This window comes from Staurois parvus, unplaced genomic scaffold (genome assembly GCF_062004578.1).
Source record: "Staurois parvus isolate SC_StPar_1 unplaced genomic scaffold, SC_StPar_1.0 ptg000770l, whole genome shotgun sequence".
In the NCBI taxonomy this organism is placed as follows: domain Eukaryota; kingdom Metazoa; phylum Chordata; class Amphibia; order Anura; family Ranidae; genus Staurois; species Staurois parvus.
Genome location: NW_028318566.1, coordinates 1,624,503 through 1,645,165, shown reverse-complemented (window position 1 = coordinate 1,645,165; position 20,663 = coordinate 1,624,503). Strand labels below are relative to the sequence as shown.

Sequence of the window (20,663 nt, the reverse complement as noted above, 5' to 3'; positions counted from 1 at the left end):
CTGGTTTTCGCCAGTTCTGTGTTGATGGCACTGCTGGACATTTTATGATGTAAAAGGGAAGTAATCATGATATGTGTTTCATCTGTTGCATTAGGTTTCTTTGGCGGACCATTGCATCTATGGTCCTCAACATTGCTCGATCAATGGTGTCCTCAATGCTGAGAAATACAGACAAATACTTATCCACCATGCCATACCATCAGGGAGGTGTGTTATCGGCCCCAAATGTATTCTGCAGCAGGAATGCAACCCTGAACATGCAGCCAATGTCATTAAGAGCTATCTTCAGCATAAAGACAAACAAGGAGTCCTGGAAGTGATGATTTGGCCCCCACAGAGCCCTGATCTCAACAACATCGAGTCTGCCTGAGTCTGAAGAAACAGAAGGATTTGAGGCAGAAGATATTTGGTTAGTTCTTCAAGATGTTAGAAACAACCTACCTGCTGAGTTCCTTCAAAAATTGACTGTACCTAGAAGAATTGATGCTGGTTTGAAGCCAAAGGGAAGTCACACCAATTATTGGTTAGATTTAGATTTTTCTTCTGTTCGCTAACTTTGCCTTTTGTAAATCGATAAAAATAAACAAATACAATTTGAAAGCATCCTTACTTTACAGCATTTTTTCACACCTGCCTAGAACTTTTGCACAGTACTGTCATTGTCATCTGCAGAGAAATAGGAAAGGGAGTTTCCTTATCCCTGTAAATGTTGTTTGCCATCCTGTTAATGCTTGGACAGGGATCTAAGCCAGCTTCATAATGTGAAATGTTCCCTACCATGTTCTTTATATTTTCTAACAAGATCCAAGCTTGATCCATCACTTCCATAACCACCAACACAGGTACCACACTTTTTACTCAGTGTTACACTAAAAGAAGCAGAGCCTAAAGTATGCCATGCAGCTTCAAGTCTAATTTACCTGGCCTGTGAGGATGCACTGTACCCCTTAAAATATTGATACCGAGCAAACAGGTACAGAAGTCCACATGCTGCAGCGATGCCTGAAACAAGAACCAAATGCAAGGAGGTTATAGATCAGTTAAGAATCGTGTACATCAATAGAAGCATTGTAACAATGACTTAAAGCAGAACTACACTGTATCTGATTACCACAAAGCAAAAACAATTCATTTTTAATACACAAAGCAAATGCCCCATCGATCCATGTCTCCATGCTTTATTTTGCTGAGAAATCACTTTGAAAAATGCCCCCTAGTATTTCTCGCCGTGGCCACTTGAGTAAAGTCAGATGGAATCCATCTGCCCTTTGCTCAGGCATACAGGCAGCAGAGCGTACATAGCTGAGAAAACCCCTCCTCCCCTGCTGAAGACTCATGGGATGTATGGCATCATTTGACTAGGCAAGAACCCAGAAAGTAACTGAAGAAATGTAAAAAAAAGTTTTAAACAAGCAAATATGATATACGTTCCTATCTATTTACTAATGCTAGCAGCACAAGGATTCAAATATAATCAGTGTTGATTGAGAGAGTGAAGTTCCACTTTAAGTGATTTAAATGCACAATCACAGCACTGTACAGGTATCAATGATGAATTGTTGAACTCATGCAACGTGTACTAACTAACCTAAAATTACTTGTACTACTGAAAATGAAGAAATAATCACTCTGCAATGTCATCCTGTAAAGTCAAATAATATTTTTATTTCCCACTAACTGAGTCTATCATGGACTTTATTATGGTCTTAATTATTCCATATCATGAGCAGGTTAAATAGAAGTAATATACTTTTCTAGAACCTAAAAAATATCAAAAGTTGATCCACCAAATCTCCCTAAAATTGTATCAGACTTCATAGGGCAACATCTAGCTTTATAGGTTAATATGTAGAAAGACAACTTTGATTGATCAATAATTTCCAGGTATTAAGGTGGAGGAATTCAGTGGATATCCAGAGGACTGCAACAGTTTTTTTGTCATAATATACAGTAAAAGCAATATCAGTAATGTTTTTAAAGGTCCTCAAAGATACCCGGAAGACACCATTTTGGATTACAAATGTTGAGTCCGTCAAAGTTCTGTGAAATAAAGGTTGTGATTTATGACCAAAAAGGTCTAATCTCACGCGCCCAGCACATATTCATCATATTACCATGTGTATTAGAGTTTGACCCTGGTCAATATAACCATTTCAAAATCTGCAATAAAAAATTCCCGCTATACTTGGTAATAAATTTCAGGGATATCTTTGTTCCACTGTTCCTGAATTTTATGGATTTTGGAGGCTTTTTCCATTATGAGGATTCCATATTGCCTGAGATTATGTGGGTATGGCTTGGTTTGAGTAATGCGCTCTCCAGTTTGGAGGTGTGAATAAGTACTCCAGAGACTAGCTAGACCCAGCTGAGCTGAAGCTGCATGTCTAAGTTAGAGATATTTAAAAGGCCATGTAATCGTGCTCCAAGCAACACCCCACTTCTAAGATCTCTTTTATGTTTACTTGTTTTAATGATCCTATTCTGGCAACAGGTTCTCCCTAAGTAGTACAGAGGCCATGAGTTAATCCAGCACACAGATAATTAAAGTCCAGTCTACGGGATGTCTTTTTAGGATTTATTGCTCAAAGAACTTTCAGCCTTCATGCACACTGGACGTTTTTACAGCTGCTGTTTTTGCCATTTGATGTTTTTTTCTACAGTCAATAAACTCCCCAGCATGTTATCCTATGTGTCCATGCACACATAGGCTGTAATCAACGTTTTTTGGCTGGGATGTTTTTTGGCAGGAAAAAAACCCCAAAACCAGTGGGTTTCTAGAGGAGGTAAAACGCCGCAAACCGGCATTTTTGGACTTTTTTTACCCCCTCCAAATTTTTTTTGTGGTATTAAAAACGCAAACGCGGGAAAACGCTGCTAATTGCGGCAAAATGCCGCTAGACGGTACTGCAAAAATGCTAAAAAAAGCTGAAAAACATTTTTAACGTGACTTTACACAGATAACCTTACCAGCATTATCAAAACGTCAAGTGTGCATGAGGGCTAACAGGAGAGGGGTTTAGGGTCATGGGATACTCCAACATGTACCCTGTACCCTGATGACTGTACATCATATACAGACCAGTCTGTACCCTGATGATACCATGCTGTACATCATATATACTCCAACATGTACCCTGTACCCTGATGACTGTACATCATATACAGACCGGTCTGTACCCAGATGACACCATGCTGTATATTATACAGTGGGGATCAAAAGTTTGGGCACCCCAGCTAAAAATTTGTATTAATGTGCATAAAGAAGCCAAGGAAAGATGGAAAAATCTCCAAAAGGCATCAAATTACAGATTAGACATTCTTATAATATGTCAACAAAAGTTAGATTTTATTTCCATCATTTACACTTTCAAAATAACAGAAAACAAAAAAATGGCGTCTGCAAAAGTTTGGGCACCCTGCAGAATTTATAGCATGCACTGCCCCCTTTGCAAAGCTGAGACCTGCCAGTGTCATGGATTGTTCTCAATCATTGTCTGGGAAGACCAGGTTATGTCAATCTCAAAGGTTTTAAATGCCCAGACTCATCTGACCTTGCCCCAACAATCAGCACCATGGGTTCTTCTAAGCAGTTGTCTAGAAAACTGAAACTGAAAATAGTTGACGCTCACAAAGCTGGAGAAGGCTATAAGAAGATAGCAAAGCATTTTCAGATGTCAATATCCTCTGTTCGGAATGTAATTAAGAAATGGCAGTCATCAGGAACAGTGGAAGTTAAAGCAAGATCTGGAAGACCAAGAAAAATATCAGACAGAACAGCTCGCAGGATTGTGAGAAAAACAATTCAAAACCCACGTTTGACTGCACGATCCCTCCAGAAAGATCTGGCAGACACTGGAGTTGTGGTACACTATTCCACTATAAAGAGATACTTGTACAAATATGGTCTTCATGGAAGAGTCATCAGAAGAAAACCTCTTCTACGTCCTCATCACAAAAATCATCGTTTGAACTTTGCAAATGAACATATAGACAAGCCTGATGCATTTTGGAAACAAGTTCTGTGGTCCAACTGTTAAGCATGGGGTTGGATCAATCATGCTTTGGGGTTGTGTTGCAGCCAGTGGCACAGGGAACATCTCACGAGTAGAAGGAAAAATGGATTCAATAAAATTTCAGCAAATTTTGGATGGTAACTTGATGCCATCTGTGAAAAAGCTAAAGTTAAAGAGAGGATGGCTTCTACAAATGGATAATGATCCTAAACACACCTCGAAATCCACGGGGGATTACATCAAGAGGCGTAAACTGAAGGTTTTGCCATGGCCTTCACAATCGCCTGACCTCAACATAATTGAAAATCTATGGATAGACCTTAAAAGAGCAGTGCGTGACAGACAGCCCAGAAATCTCAAAGAACTGGAAGACTTTTGTAAGGAAGAATGGGCAAAGATACCTCAAACAAGAATTGAAAGACTCTTGGCTGGCTACAAAAAGCGTTTACAAGCTGTGATACTTGCCAAAGGGGGCAGTACAAGATATTAACTCTACAGGGTGCCCAAACTTTTGCAGACGCCATTTTTTTGTTTTCTGTTATTTTGAAAGTGTAAATGATGGAAATAAAATCTAACTTTTGTTGACATATTATAAGAATGTCTAATCTGTAATTTGATGCCTTTGAGATTTTTCCATCTTTCCTTGGCTTCTTTATGCACATTAATACAAATTTTTAGCTGGGGTGCCCAAACTTTCGATCCCCACTGTATATAGTCCAGTATTTACCCTGACACCATACTGTACATTATATACAGACCAGTCTGTACCTTGACACCATACTGTACATTATATACAGACCACTGTATACAACACATACAGTATGGTGTCAGGGTGCTCAATGGGGGAAGAGGGGTGACACCATGTATTACAGCACCAGGTGACACCAGCCCTAGTGATACCACTGGGGCAGAGCCCCACATAGCTGCATTTTTTAAATTGTGACAGCTAGTGGGGAGGAGAAGATCCCCCGTCAACTGTCACAACTGGGATCAGGGAGGAGCGGGGGCCGGTCCCTTCGTAATGTGAACTTGAATAACCTGAATACGGGTGTAACATGTAACATGTTATGAAAGGTGAACTTATCCTTTAAAGTGAATTTAGCATTAGATATTTTTTGATATCAAGTGCACGCGTGCATTATGCAATGTCTGTGCAAGTAATGTGTAGGTATAACGTGGGTACTGATCACCTCTCATGGAGATCACAGAGTTGATCATAGAGTTGCCTCCCTGACAACGCCTTCATCTGCTTATGTCTTCAAAAGGACTGAGGTATTCCCCAGATATGTCACAATACACAGCTAAGGCAAAGAATTTCACGGGTACCTTGATTTATATGACTTTGTCATCTTTGGGTCTGCATCTCAGTCCAGGAAGTAGATGCTAACCCTAGATTGTAAGCTCCAAGGAGCAGGGCCCCCCTAACCCTCTTGTATTGAACTGTGTTGTTGTATTATTGTCTCCCGTTATATTTTAAAGCGCTGAGCAAACTGGTGGCGCTATATAAATCCTGTATAATAATAATAATAGATAATGCCTGAACTAAGATGGATTTGTCCTCCTGATGAGAAAAGCAGATAAAGACATTATCACAGAAAGTACTGTGTTTTTCACAAGAATTAGTAAGAAGTGTTAAACCGGCCATACATGGATTGAAATTCATCTGGTTCAGAAGGGACTGGACGAATTTGCATTCATGTATGGGCACCCTGATTTTACACAAGTTGATCTATCAATCGATTTCCGTACAACCAGCCTGTTAGGTTTTTCCCAAATGATTAGTGGTGCTGTCTATAGCCGACAATTAACCCCTTAGGTTCCACAGTGAGTATAACAAGCATGCTTTACTGCATACACAGACTGATTTTACTTAAAATACCAATGCGGCACTGCGCTCCACTATATGCAAAGCAATCAAACTAATATAAAATAAATCAAAATAAAAAATCTTTTCCTGGATAACAAATATTCAAGTGTCCACACAAAGTCCGTTGTTATCTGTAGCCATTATAATGTAAAGATGCGGTGCTCCTCAACTCCCCTCTTGTAATATACTCAAATCAACATTTGTGCACCTCCACCAGTTTTGCCCTCACCTGGTGTATGTGACCAAACCGTTACGTGAGGTCATATAAAGCATGTGTCCCTTTAATTTGGAGTTGTGATGAGATGGGATTAATGTCCAATGGGTCTGGGTCTCCTTCACTGCTCTAGTTGTCCTCCTCCTTCAGATCAGATGCTGTTCTTGCCAGAAATGCAGTATACTTGTCACTTCTGTCAACTGAACCGAAATCTTGACCGATGTTACCTGCTTTCCTTTCAATCTTCTGTACTAATTCCATGATCCCCATGCAGTTAAGATGAAGATAGATGTATTTGTTGCCCAAATTTGGAGGGGGCAGCCTAATTCCAAAACTATTATAGATACAATGAAGAAAGTTAGCATAGCCACCCTAGGACAGGTGGGGTGTTATTCACAAGATTACCAGGTCGAAAAAAGGAGACAAGTCTATGCTCGGGTCCATTCCAGCCTCATATGTGTTGCAGTGTTTCATGTAATGGTTTGGTTACATACACCTGGTGAGGGCAAAACTGGAGGAGGTGCACAAATGTTGATGTGAGTATCATAAGAGGTGAATTGAGGAGCACCACATCTTTACATTATAGTGGCTACAGATAACCACGGACTTTATGTGGACACTTGAATATATGTTATCCAGGAAAAGATTTTTATATTTTATTTCGATTTATTTTGATTTTATTTGTTTATATTTGTTTGATTGCTTTGCATATAGTGGAGTGCGGTACAGCATTGTTATTTTAAATATATTGACACATTTGTATGGGTGTATGTATGGCTATCTATATTTAGATAGGAATCATAGTCATTCTGGTATTTTATATGATATATTTGGTATAACAGCTGGCAAGATTTTGCTTTTCAGACTTATTTTACTGTAGTGGGTTTGGTAACACTTTAATACCGCTTTAAATCACTAATGAGTTCTTTGAACACACTGAGTGTAGCGGCTGTGTCTTGCAGTCTAACATATTTACATGGCCACTGAACTGAATTAATATATTTTAACAATTTGTGGCAGGAAGGATATAATCAAATATATCAAAACCACAGCTGACACTTTGGCAGTGAAATTGCATACTTACTACCAAGGATAACAGTTTCTATTGTCCCTCCTGAACTTATTCTGGAATGAGATATCCTGAAGCAACTTCCTAAAAAAATTCTGAGTTAATAAGAAGTCTTAACCCCTTAACCTCCCTAGCGGTATGATTCCTTCCGTTTTTTTGTGCTGAAAGCGGTACCATTTTTTCACATGGAAGTAGTTTTTTATTGTAGGCTGTAATTTTTAGGAAAATTTCCCCACAAATCATTATCACTCAATTCTGTATGTGGTTCTGATTTACTATCGCTGTTCTCTAGCCGGTCTAAAACCGCTTTTGACGTAAAGGGACGCTTTTTGGACGCCATGGACTTTTCTAAGTTTCCAGGCAGAAAGAACAGACAAAATGCAGGCAGGGCACATGACAAAGCACTAGGGACAATATGTATGTGAAATGGGATGAAACAGCAATGTTTTACTATTTAAAATTGAAAAAAAAAAAAATGACATTTTTTAAATTTTTTAAATTTCCCGCCGCCGGCGGCGCCCGTACGTCCCAACGTCACGGGGACCGGAACACAGAAGCCGGATGCCGGCATCGGCCGGAGGAGATGGCCGGGGACGCTGCAGGGGACACATCATGGGAACGAAGGACAAGGTAAGTGCTGCAGGGACCCCCAGAGCAGCGCCGCATGGTAAGCCCGAGTGTAGCTCGGGGTTACCGCTTGTGGTATAGAAATTTTACCCCGAGCTACACTCGGGAAAACCGCCAGGGAGGTTAATTAGTTCTGTTTGATACCTAAAAATGTTTTTCAAAATATCAGGGTGCCCATAGTCAGGTACATATCTTATTGATAACATCCTCCCAGCTAGCTGTCAACAATTTTTAAAATCACTTTTTGTTTTAAAGAAAAGACTGCAAAAGGAGTTAAAAGAAGATAAAACAGTGATCTCTTAACTGCAGCCTATGGCTGGATTTGGCTTCCGTCTTCATGGGACTGAGCTTGAGCTCTGCAGTCACTTTTGCAGCAGTTGTTTTCTTATTCTGGGTCATAATCCTGCGCAGTGTCCTTTTGTCTCTTTTGGTCAGCTGACCGCTCTGAGGCTTATGAGACGTGGTTCCCTGGAAACTGTATATGCTGCCGACACGGCAAATAAATTGGCAACTTCAGACACAAGTGCACTAGCTAAGAGGGCACCAACAATTTACCCTCTTTGAAGCTTAGTAAGCTCTGACATAACTCCGTATTACTAGCAGCGCATGCAGGGAATGACGATAGTGAGGCTTCCCACCTGTTAGCTAGGTGTCTCATCATGCAGCGGAAGCAAAAGAATGTTACATCACTTCCACTTTCAAACGGAAACCATATCGTCACTTTCACACCTGCAAATCATGTAGTGTAGTGTAATCATGTAGTGTTTCCATTTTTTATTTGACCCCTGTGCCTATATTAAGTTTCCATGCCAATATGTAAAAACAAATTTCACTCACCTTGATGAAAGAATAGCCCTGACAGCCATAATACAGCAAGGAATAAAGGAAAATATTCAGTGCTGTTAACTCTGGAATGAAAACATTGTTTACAGTCAGAAGAAAGAAATGAACCTAATATATGTAATAGATAGAAAGACAGATAGATGGATGGATAGATTGATGGCTAGATCTATAGATACATAGATAAATAATACAAAATTGATAGACATATACATAGACAGATAACACAAGAATAGATCTATAGATTGATACAAAATACAGGGATAGATTTATAGATAGACAGATAATACAAGGATGGATCTATAGATACATAAATAATACAAAAATGAATGGATCGATAGATAGATAGATAGATAGATAGATAGATAAATTACACAAACAGAGCCATATATAGACACATAATACAAGAATGGATCTATAGATACATAGATAATACAAAATGGATACATATATAATACAAGGATGGATCTCTAGACATATAGATAGATACAACAGAATACAAGAATTAATCTATACATAGATATATGGATCTATAGATACATAGATACTACAAAGATAGATAGATAGATAGATAGATAGATAGATAGATAGATAGATAGATAGATAGGATAGATCTTTAGGTAAACAGATAATACAAGGAGAGAACTAAAGATAAATAATACAATATTGATAGACAGATACATAGACAGATAGATAACACAAGAATGGATCTATAGATTGACACAAAATACAGGAACAGGTCTATAGATAGACAGATAATACAAGCATGGATCTATAAACACATAGATAATACAAAATGGATACATAGATAATACAAGGATGGATATATAGATAGATATTACAAAAATGGAGAGATAGATAGATAGATAGATAGATAGATAGATAGATAGATAGATAGATAGACAGATAGATGTTTTAGTTACTGAGCTCGGAAAACTCTTTCAAACTCCGGAGGCCCAGAAGTGCTTGGAGGGGAGACGCTGTACTTCCGCCTGGCTCCAATCACCTGCAGAGAAAAGTATGCTACAAAGAAAGAAACAATTTTTTGTTTTATCTGTTTGAGAAGCTTGAATATGTTTTTGGTAGAATTGCTCTTTAAGGTATTCTTCTATCCAAAACAGATATTGCATTTTATACATGGGTGAGGACACGAAACTAATTTTATAAATCTTGCACAAGAGGCATATTCACAGTTCCTGGACCTGTACTCCCAATCTCCCCCTCCAAAGTCTCACTCCACTTCTTGCATTTTCCATTCTGTATATTACTGTATATGAATAATACAATAAGATGGGTGAAACCCTTAAAGTAACAGATGGGCAGGCCTGGAAACGGGTTGATGATAATCAGTTCTTTCTTGTACCTCTTAGAGATAAAATAGGTTGGTGTTAGAAGTTATCCTAACTGAAAAGCTTTATGGTTGACTTGATTCTTTAATTGTTTAGAAATATTGGAGTATTCTCAGGAATTTTTTTTAGAAAGCAGTTTTGAACATAATGCAACAGATGCTTTTATTTGAAAGAACTCCAGGCAAAACCATTTTTTGCCCGTGAAGTGCAGGTTAACTGCTTGTTTTGTTCTAGGGGAGAGGAAAGATATACTGTACTTACAGTGGGGAAAATAATTATTTGATTCTCTGCAGATTTGTACATTTGCCCTCTTACAAAGAAATGAATGTCTATAATTTTTATCACAGGTGTATTTTAAATGCTAGAGGCAGAATATCAACCAAAAATCCAGAAAAAACACATGATACAAATGTTCTAAATTGAGTTGCAGTTCAGTGAGTAAAATAAGTATTTGATCCCCTACCAACTAACAATAGTTCTGGCTCCCGCAGACTGGTTATGTGTTCATGTGCTACACACAAGTGGGCAAACTTACAAAATCTGCAGGGGATCAAATAATTATTTTCCCCATTGTACCTGACCCACCAATCCCCCGGCAGAAGGCTGGCCCCTTCGGCACAGCCCCACTGCATGGTGCAATAACATTTTTGCCTGGAGTTCTGCTTTTGGGTGTTTCTTTTTTTTAAGCGGAACTTTACCCATAAGAACGTGATAAAAAATTAATGATTTTTAGCAATGAACATACATTCCACATTAAGAATTATGCTACTGCAATTAGTGTATGCTGTAAATTGCCTCCAGCATTGCTCCTGTTTCTTCTTACTGAAGGCTGTCATTTTGCTGAAGTCCAGGCAGTAAATCTTTAGGCTGTCAGCAGATCGATCTCTATATTTTTGGAGAAGTGCCAAAAAATAGAGAGCAACTAAGCATGTGCAGAGCAAGTGTATTACTGGATTTTAAACAGTATAGGCACGTATTTTCAATGTTTTACGTAGCTATACCTGTAAAAGGCAGCACAGTGGCTGAATGGTTAGCACTTCCCCCTGTGAGTACTAGGGTCGTTGGTTTGAATCCCAACCACAGCACCACCTGCCTGGAGTTTGCATGTTCTCCCTGTGCTTGCGTGGGTTTCCTTCAGGTACTCCGGAGACAAAGACATGCTGGTAGGTAAATTGTCCCTAGTATGTGTATGTATGAATGTGAGTTAGGGACCTTAGATTGTACACCTCTTGAGGGTTAGGGACTGATGTGAATGTACAATATATATGTAAAGCGCTGCGTAAATTGACAGCACTATATAATAAGTACCGTATTTTCCGACGTATAAGACGACTTTTTACCCCTTGAAAATCTTCTCAAAAGTCGGGGGTCGTCTTATATGCCGGTATATGGCATACTGACACTTTTTAGGGGGGCGGCGCAGTGCCGCCGCCGCCCCCCCCCCTTCCAATGGAAGGGACACTAAGTACAGGGGTGGGCAGGGGCTGCTGTTTCTTACCTGGCTCCGGTCCCACGACGATCCGGTCCAGGAAGTGCGGCTGCTCCTTCAGTTCGGCCACTGGATGTTCGCACAGCTGCTCGGCTCCGCCTCCTCACCAATGATTGGCCGCCAGAACTGTAGCTCAGGAAAGGCACACAGGCGGCCAATCACCGACGAGGGGGCGGAGCCGAGTGGCCCCACGAAAATCGAGTGAAGGAGCAGCCGGTAAGTGTGCCGTGTAGAGGTGCTGCTGCAACCACACATGCTGGCTGCAGCAGCACCATACTAGAACAGAGGTCAGCAAGTGTAATTGGTGTCAGTGGGAGGAATAGTGCCCCATCATTGGTGTCACTGATACCAATGATGGAGCACTATTCCTCCCACTGACACCAACGATGGGGCACTATTCCTCCCACTGATACCAACGATGGGGCACTATTCCTCCCACTGATACCAACGATGGGGCACTATTCCTCCCCCCCACTGACACCAACGATGGAGCACTATTCCTCCCCCCCTACTGACACCAATGATAGGGCACTATTCCACCCCCCACTGACACCAATGATGGGACACTATTCCTCCCACTGACACCAATGATGGGGCACTGTAATGGTGTGAACCTCCTGCGCTCAAAATACCTTCAAAAATTAATTAGTTAAGTAATCACGAGAAGCTGCTCACATTAAATCATATACCAATGATCTTCAGCATAAACATGTGGAACCAATGTAGCGCTACTCACTTTAAAACATGTGAGCCCAAAATACCTAGTGAATAAATAAGAAATCAATATCCACTAATGTGAAATCATGCGCATAAAACATATATGTGATAAAACCTAAATCACTAAAGTGAACATAATCATATCCATTAAAGAATATTACGTGCTTATTACAAATGAATATATGTATATATAAATATATATACATACATATATACACACACACACACAACAACAATGTGTATTAACACATATACAGTATATAAACCCCATAAAGTGAAAAAAATCCAAACGTGCATATATGTGAACTCAATACATGCACCTAAACACAAAAAAATATATATATTTCCGTGTATATAAAGTCCAAAATTAAAAATGATCACACTCAGGTGAACACAAAACACTCGTGCTGATATTTGTGTATAGAAGTGAGTTGATAGTTGAAATCATCCGAACATCGGCTGAATCAGCCTCTCACCTTAAGGATTCGACCCTTGCGAGTCAAAGCGTTTGTTAGGATCCCTCTCACAGATCCTCCAGGTAAGTATCACTCCAAACAACTGCTCACATTGTATATAAATCTCCCCCCAGGGATCCGCACTTCAACACTGGCTCCTTTCTCCAAGTAGGATTAAATGCTGCGCCAATCACTCATATGGAACATAAAACACAAGCTTCCATTGTGTAATATGTTTATTACCAAGTGTCACAAACAACAGAAAGCGCACTTACCTTAAAAATAGTAGTAACAATTCAGGGCTCCAATCCCACGCTTTTGGATCTAATCTGCATGGGTGTACAAGGGTATACACAGGTGTACCAAAATGGCCGCCACGCCGGAAATGCGTCACTACGTTGGGCCCAACGTAGTGACGCATTTCCGGCGTGACGGCCATTTTGGTACACCTGTGTATACCCTTGTACACCCATGCAGATTAGATCCAAAAGCGTGGGATTGGAGCCCTGAATTGTTACTACTATTTTTAAGGTAAGTGCGCTTTCTGTTGTTTGTGACACTTGGTAATAAACATATTACACAATGGAAGCTTGTGTTTTATGTTCCATATGAGTGATTGGCGCAGCATTTAATCCTACTTGGAGAAAGGAGCCAGTGTTGAAGTGCGGATCCCTGGGGGGAGATTTATATACAATGTGAGCAGTTGTTTGGAGTGATACTTACCTGGAGGATCTGTGAGAGGGATCCTAACAAACGCTTTGACTCGCAAGGGTCGAATCCTTAAGGTGAGAGGCTGATTCAGCCGATGTTCGGATGATTTCAACTATCAACTCACTTCTATACACAAATATCAGCACGAGTGTTTTGTGTTCACCTGAGTGTGATCATTTTTAATTTTGGACTTTATATACACGGAAATATATATATTTTTTTGTGTTTAGGTGCATGTATTGAGTTCACATATATGCACGTTTGGATTTTTTTCACTTTATGGGGTTTATATATATGTGTTAATACACATTGTTGTTGTGTGTGTGTGTGTATATATGTATGTATATATATTTATATATACATATATTCATTTGTAATAAGCACATAATATTCTTTAATGGATATGATTATGTTCACTTTAGTGATTTAGGTTTTATCACATATATGTTTTATGCGCATGATTTCACATTAGTGGATATTGATTTCTTATTTATTCACTAGGTATTTTGGGTTCACATGTTTTAAAGTGAGTAGCGCTACATTGGTTCCACATGTTAATGATGGGGCACTATTCCTCCCACTGACACCAATGATGGGGCACTATTCCCCCCACTGATACTAATGATGGGGCACTATTCCTGCCACTGATACCAATGATGGGGCACGATTCCCCCCACTGACACCAAAGATGGGGCACTATTCCTCCCACTGATACTAATGATGGGGCACTATTCCTCCCACTGACACCAATGATGGGGCACTATTCCTCCCACTGATACTAATGATGGGGCACTATTCCTGCCACTGATACCAATGATGGGGCACGATTCCTCTCAATGACACCAATGATGGGGTGCTATTCCTCCCACTGACAGCAATGATGGGGTGCTATTCCTCCCACTGACACCAATGATGGGGTGCTATTCCTCCCACTGACACCAATGATGGGGCACGATTCGTCGCTCTGACACCAATGATGGGGCACTATTCCTCCCACTAATACCAATGATGGGGCACTATTCCTCCCACTGATACCAATGATGGGGCACTATTTCTCCCACTGGTGTGCATTGCTAGAGGGGTAGTCTTATACGGTGAGTATAGCCCAAACACTACATTTTAGCAGAAAAAATAGGGGGTCGTCTTATACGCCCAGTCGTCTTATACGCCAGAAAATATGGTACCTGAAATAAAAGGGACCAGCCTGAAGTAAGTGTATTACTGGATTTTAAACAGTATAGGCACTTATTTTTAATGTTTTACATATCTATACCTGCAGATGGGGCCAGTCTGAAGTGATCTAGCAGGACTTAATTTTCTGAGTAAAGTTCCACTTTAGGATATTATTTTAGTCAGTTGAATTTTTAAAATGAAACACAACTTTCCATCACTGAATTCTCACTGTGCTGAGATCTGGTTTAAGGCCTTGTTCACACCATACATGCAGAAAAACTGATGGAAACTGACATGCAGATTTCACTTGCAGAGACATCAGTTTCACATCAGTTTACATCATTTTTCATGCACATATCAATGAGTTTTATTCATGGTGCAAATTCCTATGGAGAAAAAATCTGCATGTGATACTAGTGTGGTGGTGTGAACAGGGCCCTTGCAGAATGCTCACAGTCTCTGCACCATGGTGTGAACAAGCCCTTCAAAAACACTGATCCAAGCTTAAGCAGCCCATTGAACTATACACATATGAAATTTTCTGTTATGTACATGGTCATGTTCTTATACACGGGGCCCCCATCAGGGGGGGCAACTAATAAACATGTAGGGGGCCCTGGCGTCCAGAGAGGCCCAGCCGATCCCAGAGACCTGGGCCTCAAACAGGGGCAGCCTGACCATTTGGCGGGGCTGTGTGTACTGCAGATGGGGCGTGCAGTGAAAGGCAAGTGGGGAGAGGAGCATTGTATACAGTGAGGGAGCAGTGTATACGGGCAGACTCCCTCACTTGGTGGCGCTAAACGTCATTGCTTTTTTTTTCTTTACTTTATAACTCTAAGAAGGAGCTGTCATTCGGCCCTGCCACTGAAGTAAACAAAGGGGCGGGGTCACCGAGTAATGTCACTGGGTGACCCTGCCCCTTTGTTTACTTTAGCAGTAGGAAGAATGACAGCTCCTTCTCGGAGCTATAAAGTAAAGAAAAAAAATGGCAATCAGCGCCAGCATGTGAGGGAGCCTGTCTGTATACACCGCTCCCTCACTATATACACTGTTCCTCTTCTGCCCCCTCTTTGCACACACTGCCCCTCCCCACCCCCTCCCACCTACAAAGAGGACCTGTCACTTATATAATATCACAAAGGAGATTATTGGTCCTCTTTGTGATAGCAATAAAATTGTAAGTTAAAAAAATAAATAAAAACACACATTAAAAGTAAAAAAAAAAAAATTGAGCCTCCCTACCCCACATCTGCAGAGATACATTAAAATATGCAATTATTGGGACGCCTACATAAAAAAAAGGCAATTGTGCAATACATGTTACATATCATCGTGCACGTCAGTGTGAGATCAATCATTTTAGCAGCAGAGCTCATGGGTAATGCTAAACTGATGACCTTTAGGGGCTTTTAAAGTATCACCTATGGAAAATATAAAATTTAAACATAGGGTATTGACTTTTTTTGCTGTTTCACGAGTGCACATAATTTTAATGCTTGACATGAGTTAGATGAGTTCTTCCTGGAAAAAAATATTTTAAGCAACAGACAGCATGGACTCATGAAAGACAGAAGTTGTCAAACAAATCTGATTTCTTTTTATGAGGAGGTGATTAAAAACTTGGACAGAGGAGTGACGGTGGAAGTAGTATACTTAGATTTTGCAAAAGCCTTTGACACAGTTCCCCACACACGGTTAATGTGTAAGGTAAAGTCTACGGGCTTGGAAAAATCCGTATGTAAATGGGTAGAAAACTGGCTAAAAAAATTGTATTTAGAATGTAGTGGTTCATGATTCAAACTCTGAATGGTCTAGGGTTGTCAGTGGCGTACCCCAAGGTTCAGTGTTGGGACCCTTACTTTTTAATGTATTTATAAACAATATAGGGTCTGGGATTAAAAATCCCATTTCAGTCTTTGCAGATGACACCAAGCTGTGCAGTGGAATAACGTCTTTATAGGATGTCTTCAATTTACAAGCCAACCTCAATGCACTGTTTAATTGGGCAACTATGTGGCAAATGAGGTTTAATGTTGATAAATGTAAGGTGATGCACTTGGGGGCTACGAATATGCATGCATCATACATACTAGGGGGAGTAAAACTGGGGGAATCAATGGTGGAGAAGGATCTGGGAGTTCTGGTAGATCACAAGCTTAATATTGGCATGCAATGCCAAGCTGCGGTTTCTAAAGGGAGCAAAATCCTCTCTTGTATTAAAAGAGGTATAGACTCCAGAGAGATATATCATATTACCCCTGTACAAATCATTAGTAATACCTCATCTGGAATATGCAGTTCAGTTTTGGGCACCAGTTCACAAAAAAGAACATTGGGGAACTGGAGAAAGTACAGAGAAGGGAAACCAAACTGAGATGAGGCATGGAGGAGCTCAGCTATGAGGAAAGATTAGAGGAACTGAATTTATTCTTTCTTGAGAAGAGGAGATTAAGGGGAGATATGATCAACATGTATAAATATATATAGTGAACTTGGGGTGGAGTTATTCACCCTGAGGTCATCACAGAGGACAAGGGGGCACTCGTTACATCTGGAGGAAAATACATTTAATCTCCAAATATGGAAAGGTTTTTTCACAGTGAGAGCTTAGAGAATGTGGAATAGACTCCCACAAGAGTTGGTTCTGGCCAGCTCAGTGGATTGCTTTAAAAGAGTCCTGGATTCTTTCTTAGATACACAGAATATAACTGGTTACTGACATTTATAGGTAAAGTTGATACAGGGAATATCTGATTGCCTCTCGGGGGATCAGGTAGGAATTTGTTCCCCTGCAGGAGCAAATTGCATCATGCTTTGCTGTGTATTTTCGCCTTCCTCTGGATCAACTGTGGGTGTAGGATTATAACTTTTTTTTATGGTTGAACTGGATGAACTTTTGTCTTTTTCCAGCCTGTCTAACTATGTTGGGTATCTATTTATTATGTGCAACTTTATCTTTTATATTTTACCAAAATTTGTGTAAATTATTGTTTGTGTGCCCTAAAATTAACTTTAGTGTATTTTTTTCTGAAATCTTGCATTTAATAAAATTATTTCAGAAAACTTATAATGTTTGGGGGTTTTTAGTAGTCTTCAGGCCTAAAATAATTTTTTAATCATGTAAACCGAAAAAAGGTAAAAAAAAATTGAAAAAATGGCTCTGGGACTCAAATTAGGTGGATGTGAAAAACTGATGTAAACTTATCCATTTTTTCTTTGAAAAAATGTAACTGAACTGATGAAACAAACAGAATGGGAAAGGACCCTGAGTGTGAGGAGATGGAGGCTCCCTCTGATGGTAAAATAAGGGATGAAGGCTGTGCCTGAGGTGAGGGAGGCTGTCCATGAGGAGATATAAGGGACAGAGACTGTCTGTGAGGAAATGGAGGTTCCTCTGTGATGATATGGGGGATGGAGGCTCCAGTGAAAGGACATAGCTTTTATAAGGTATTGTGTCCTCTTCACAACGTCCTCCCTCACAGGATCCTCCAACTGACAGCAAAATTCTCTGGTATCAGGCGGTCTCATATAGAGGTAGGTAGGTGTCTGGAGGTCTTATAAATAAGTAAGTAGGTGTCAGGGGGTCTTATATAGAGGTAAGTGGGTGTGTCAGGGGGTCTTATATAGAGGTAGGTAGGTGTCAGGGGGTCTTATACAGAGGTTGGTAAGTGTCAGGGAGTCTTATATAAACATAGGTATGTGTTAGGGGGTCTTATATAGAGGTTGGTAAGTGTCAGGGGGTCTTATATAGAGGTTGGTAGGTGTCGGGGTGGTGTTATTTAGAGGTAGGTAGGTGCACTGATGACTTGGAATACACTTTTTATTTTCATATATTAGGTTGTTAGAGTGTTAAAATAAAAGGGGGGACGGGGACTTGGTGGGATGGGGAATTTTGGTGATCAGGCCCAGGGGGGCCCAGGCCTAAAGCTGTGTAAGGGGCCTCATAATTTCTGATGGCTGCCCTGTCTATGCATGTGCACATTTGCCACAGTGTGATGGCTGGCTACTGATACTTTAACTAGCAATATATAAACATTCTCCAGAATGGTTCCATGCGCTGAGGGCAATCTACATTCCGTTGTTTAACTAGAGGCCTGCAGCAGTGTAGACACTAATATCAGACCTACTCCAATAACGTCCCTTCCTCGGTAATAAAGTACAGTTTGATGAAGGCTATGCCTGTAGCTCAGCTATGCCAGCAGAGAGCACTGCAGTAGGAGGGCAGCAAGCAAGCAGAAAGAGTTCATACAGATAAAAAGCAATATGTAGTGAGCGCTCTCAAATGTATACAGCAGCTAGAACACTTCAGGTAACCACAATACCTTTAAAATATACGTATATCAATATAACAAAGAACAGTGCAGCGCTCAAGAATTAATAACTGGATGAAGACAAAAAATATATATATAAATATACATATATAAAGTCTATGCAATATCCGCGGTATTGTCTGATAAGGTGAATATACTTCCGAGGTATGTACTGCCTTGAAATAACAGCAATGCGCACTCACCAGAAACGCATGGATTATGCGCATATAGGAATAATCATCCCAGGTATCCGATCCATCGAAGACCGAGTGGTGGGCGTCCTATTCACTGTGGGTCATCAGAAACAACACGACAGGTCCAGAGGTCCCCTTAAGGCTAGTCACACTGGTAGTGTTGATCCCTCTTCTGGCTGGTGAGGGCACCCTTTCTGTGGGAGTAGCAGCTCCAAGAAGGAGCCCCAAAAAACAGGTGCCAGAGATAGTGTAGTATGTTCTTAAGGTGATTTTATTAGTCAGACATAGCAATAGGGCAGTATGCACATCACAGCAAATGTGTATAGGTAGAAGACAGCATTACATAGTACAGCCTCCCCTCTGATGATGTGCCTATAGCACGAAAGGCCTAAGGAGGAGCTGTGCAGTGCGTGACGTCATTTCCTACCGCCGGAGCCACGAGGAGGCCCGGTGGCCATCTTTACTGGGGTCAGTAATGCTGTCTTCTACCTATACACATTTGCTGTGATGTGCATACTGCCCTATTGCTATGTCTGACTAATAAAATCACCTTAAGAACATACTACACTATCTCTGGCACCTGTTTTTTGGGGCTCCTTCTTGGAGCTGCTACTCCCACAGAAAGGGTGCCCTCACCAGCCAGAAGAGGGATCAACACTACCAGTGTGACTAGCCTTAAGGGGACCTCTGGACCTGTCGTGTTGTTTCTGATGACCCACAGTGAATAGGACGCCCACCACTCGGTCTTTGATGGATCGGATACCTGGGATGATTATTCCTATATGCGCATAATCCATGCGTTTCTAGAAAGAGTTCATAAGCTTTTTTTTTTGCTTTAACTAAGAACACTTATTTTCCATACCTTGCTCCAGAACTCCAAGTAAAGTGACAGCTCCTATTAGAACAATATTAGGTAACATGATGGCCAAACAGATCTGTATTCTTGATCCTCTTCGTTGATGAAGACAATGTCAGATATCGGTGACAGACAGCTGCCAATGTCAAACAGGAAAAAATTTATGTATATGACTTGCTCATGACTATTTATTTAATTTTTATAAATCCTGTTTCAAAGAAAGAAATCTTAATGTATGATGGCAGTGTCCTGTGCAAACCAACATACAGTCATGGCCAAAAATATTGATAACGTGCATTTCTGTCAGATAATGCACCACTTCACTTAGAAAATTGTTGCAATTACAAATGTTTAGGCATTCTTGTGTTTTTTTCTTTTGTTTGTTTTGGTATGACACAAAAAAGTGGAGAAACAAAAAGCCCAAAAATGAACTGGACAAAATTATTGGCACACTCAATTTAAAAATTTGGTAGCACATCCCTTGGAAAAAATAACTGAAATCAATCGCTTCCTGTAGCCATCAATGAGTTTATTACACCTCTCTACTGGAATTTTGGACCACTCTTCTTTCACCAACTGCTATAGGTCTCTCAGATTGGAAGAGTTTCTTTTGCCAACTGCTGTTTTGAGATCTCTCCACAGGTACTCTTTGGTATTGAGATCTGGACTCATTGCTGGCCAGTTCAGTACTCTCCAACACTTTGTCTGAAACCATTTCTGAGTGCTTTTTGATGTGTACTTTGGGTCATTGTCCTTCTGTAAGACCCATGAGCTCTGAC

General features: G+C 40.4%; 1 protein-coding gene across 1 annotated transcript in view; it reads right to left on the bottom strand.

The window, feature by feature from the left end:
- LTC4S (leukotriene C4 synthase) overlaps positions 1-20,663 on the bottom strand; it is a 79,446-nt gene that overhangs the window by 33,298 nt on the left and 25,485 nt on the right. Inside the window, exons 2-5 of the mRNA XM_089654510.1 lie at positions 19,891-20,020; positions 9,554-9,653; positions 8,628-8,698; positions 921-1,002 (exon numbers count right to left, since the gene is read on the bottom strand). Coding sequence (XP_089510636.1) covers positions 921-1,002; positions 8,628-8,698; positions 9,554-9,653; positions 19,891-19,948 — 311 coding nt within the window. The 5' untranslated portion in view covers positions 19,949-20,020. The remainder of the gene's footprint in view (positions 1-920; positions 1,003-8,627; positions 8,699-9,553; positions 9,654-19,890; positions 20,021-20,663) is intronic.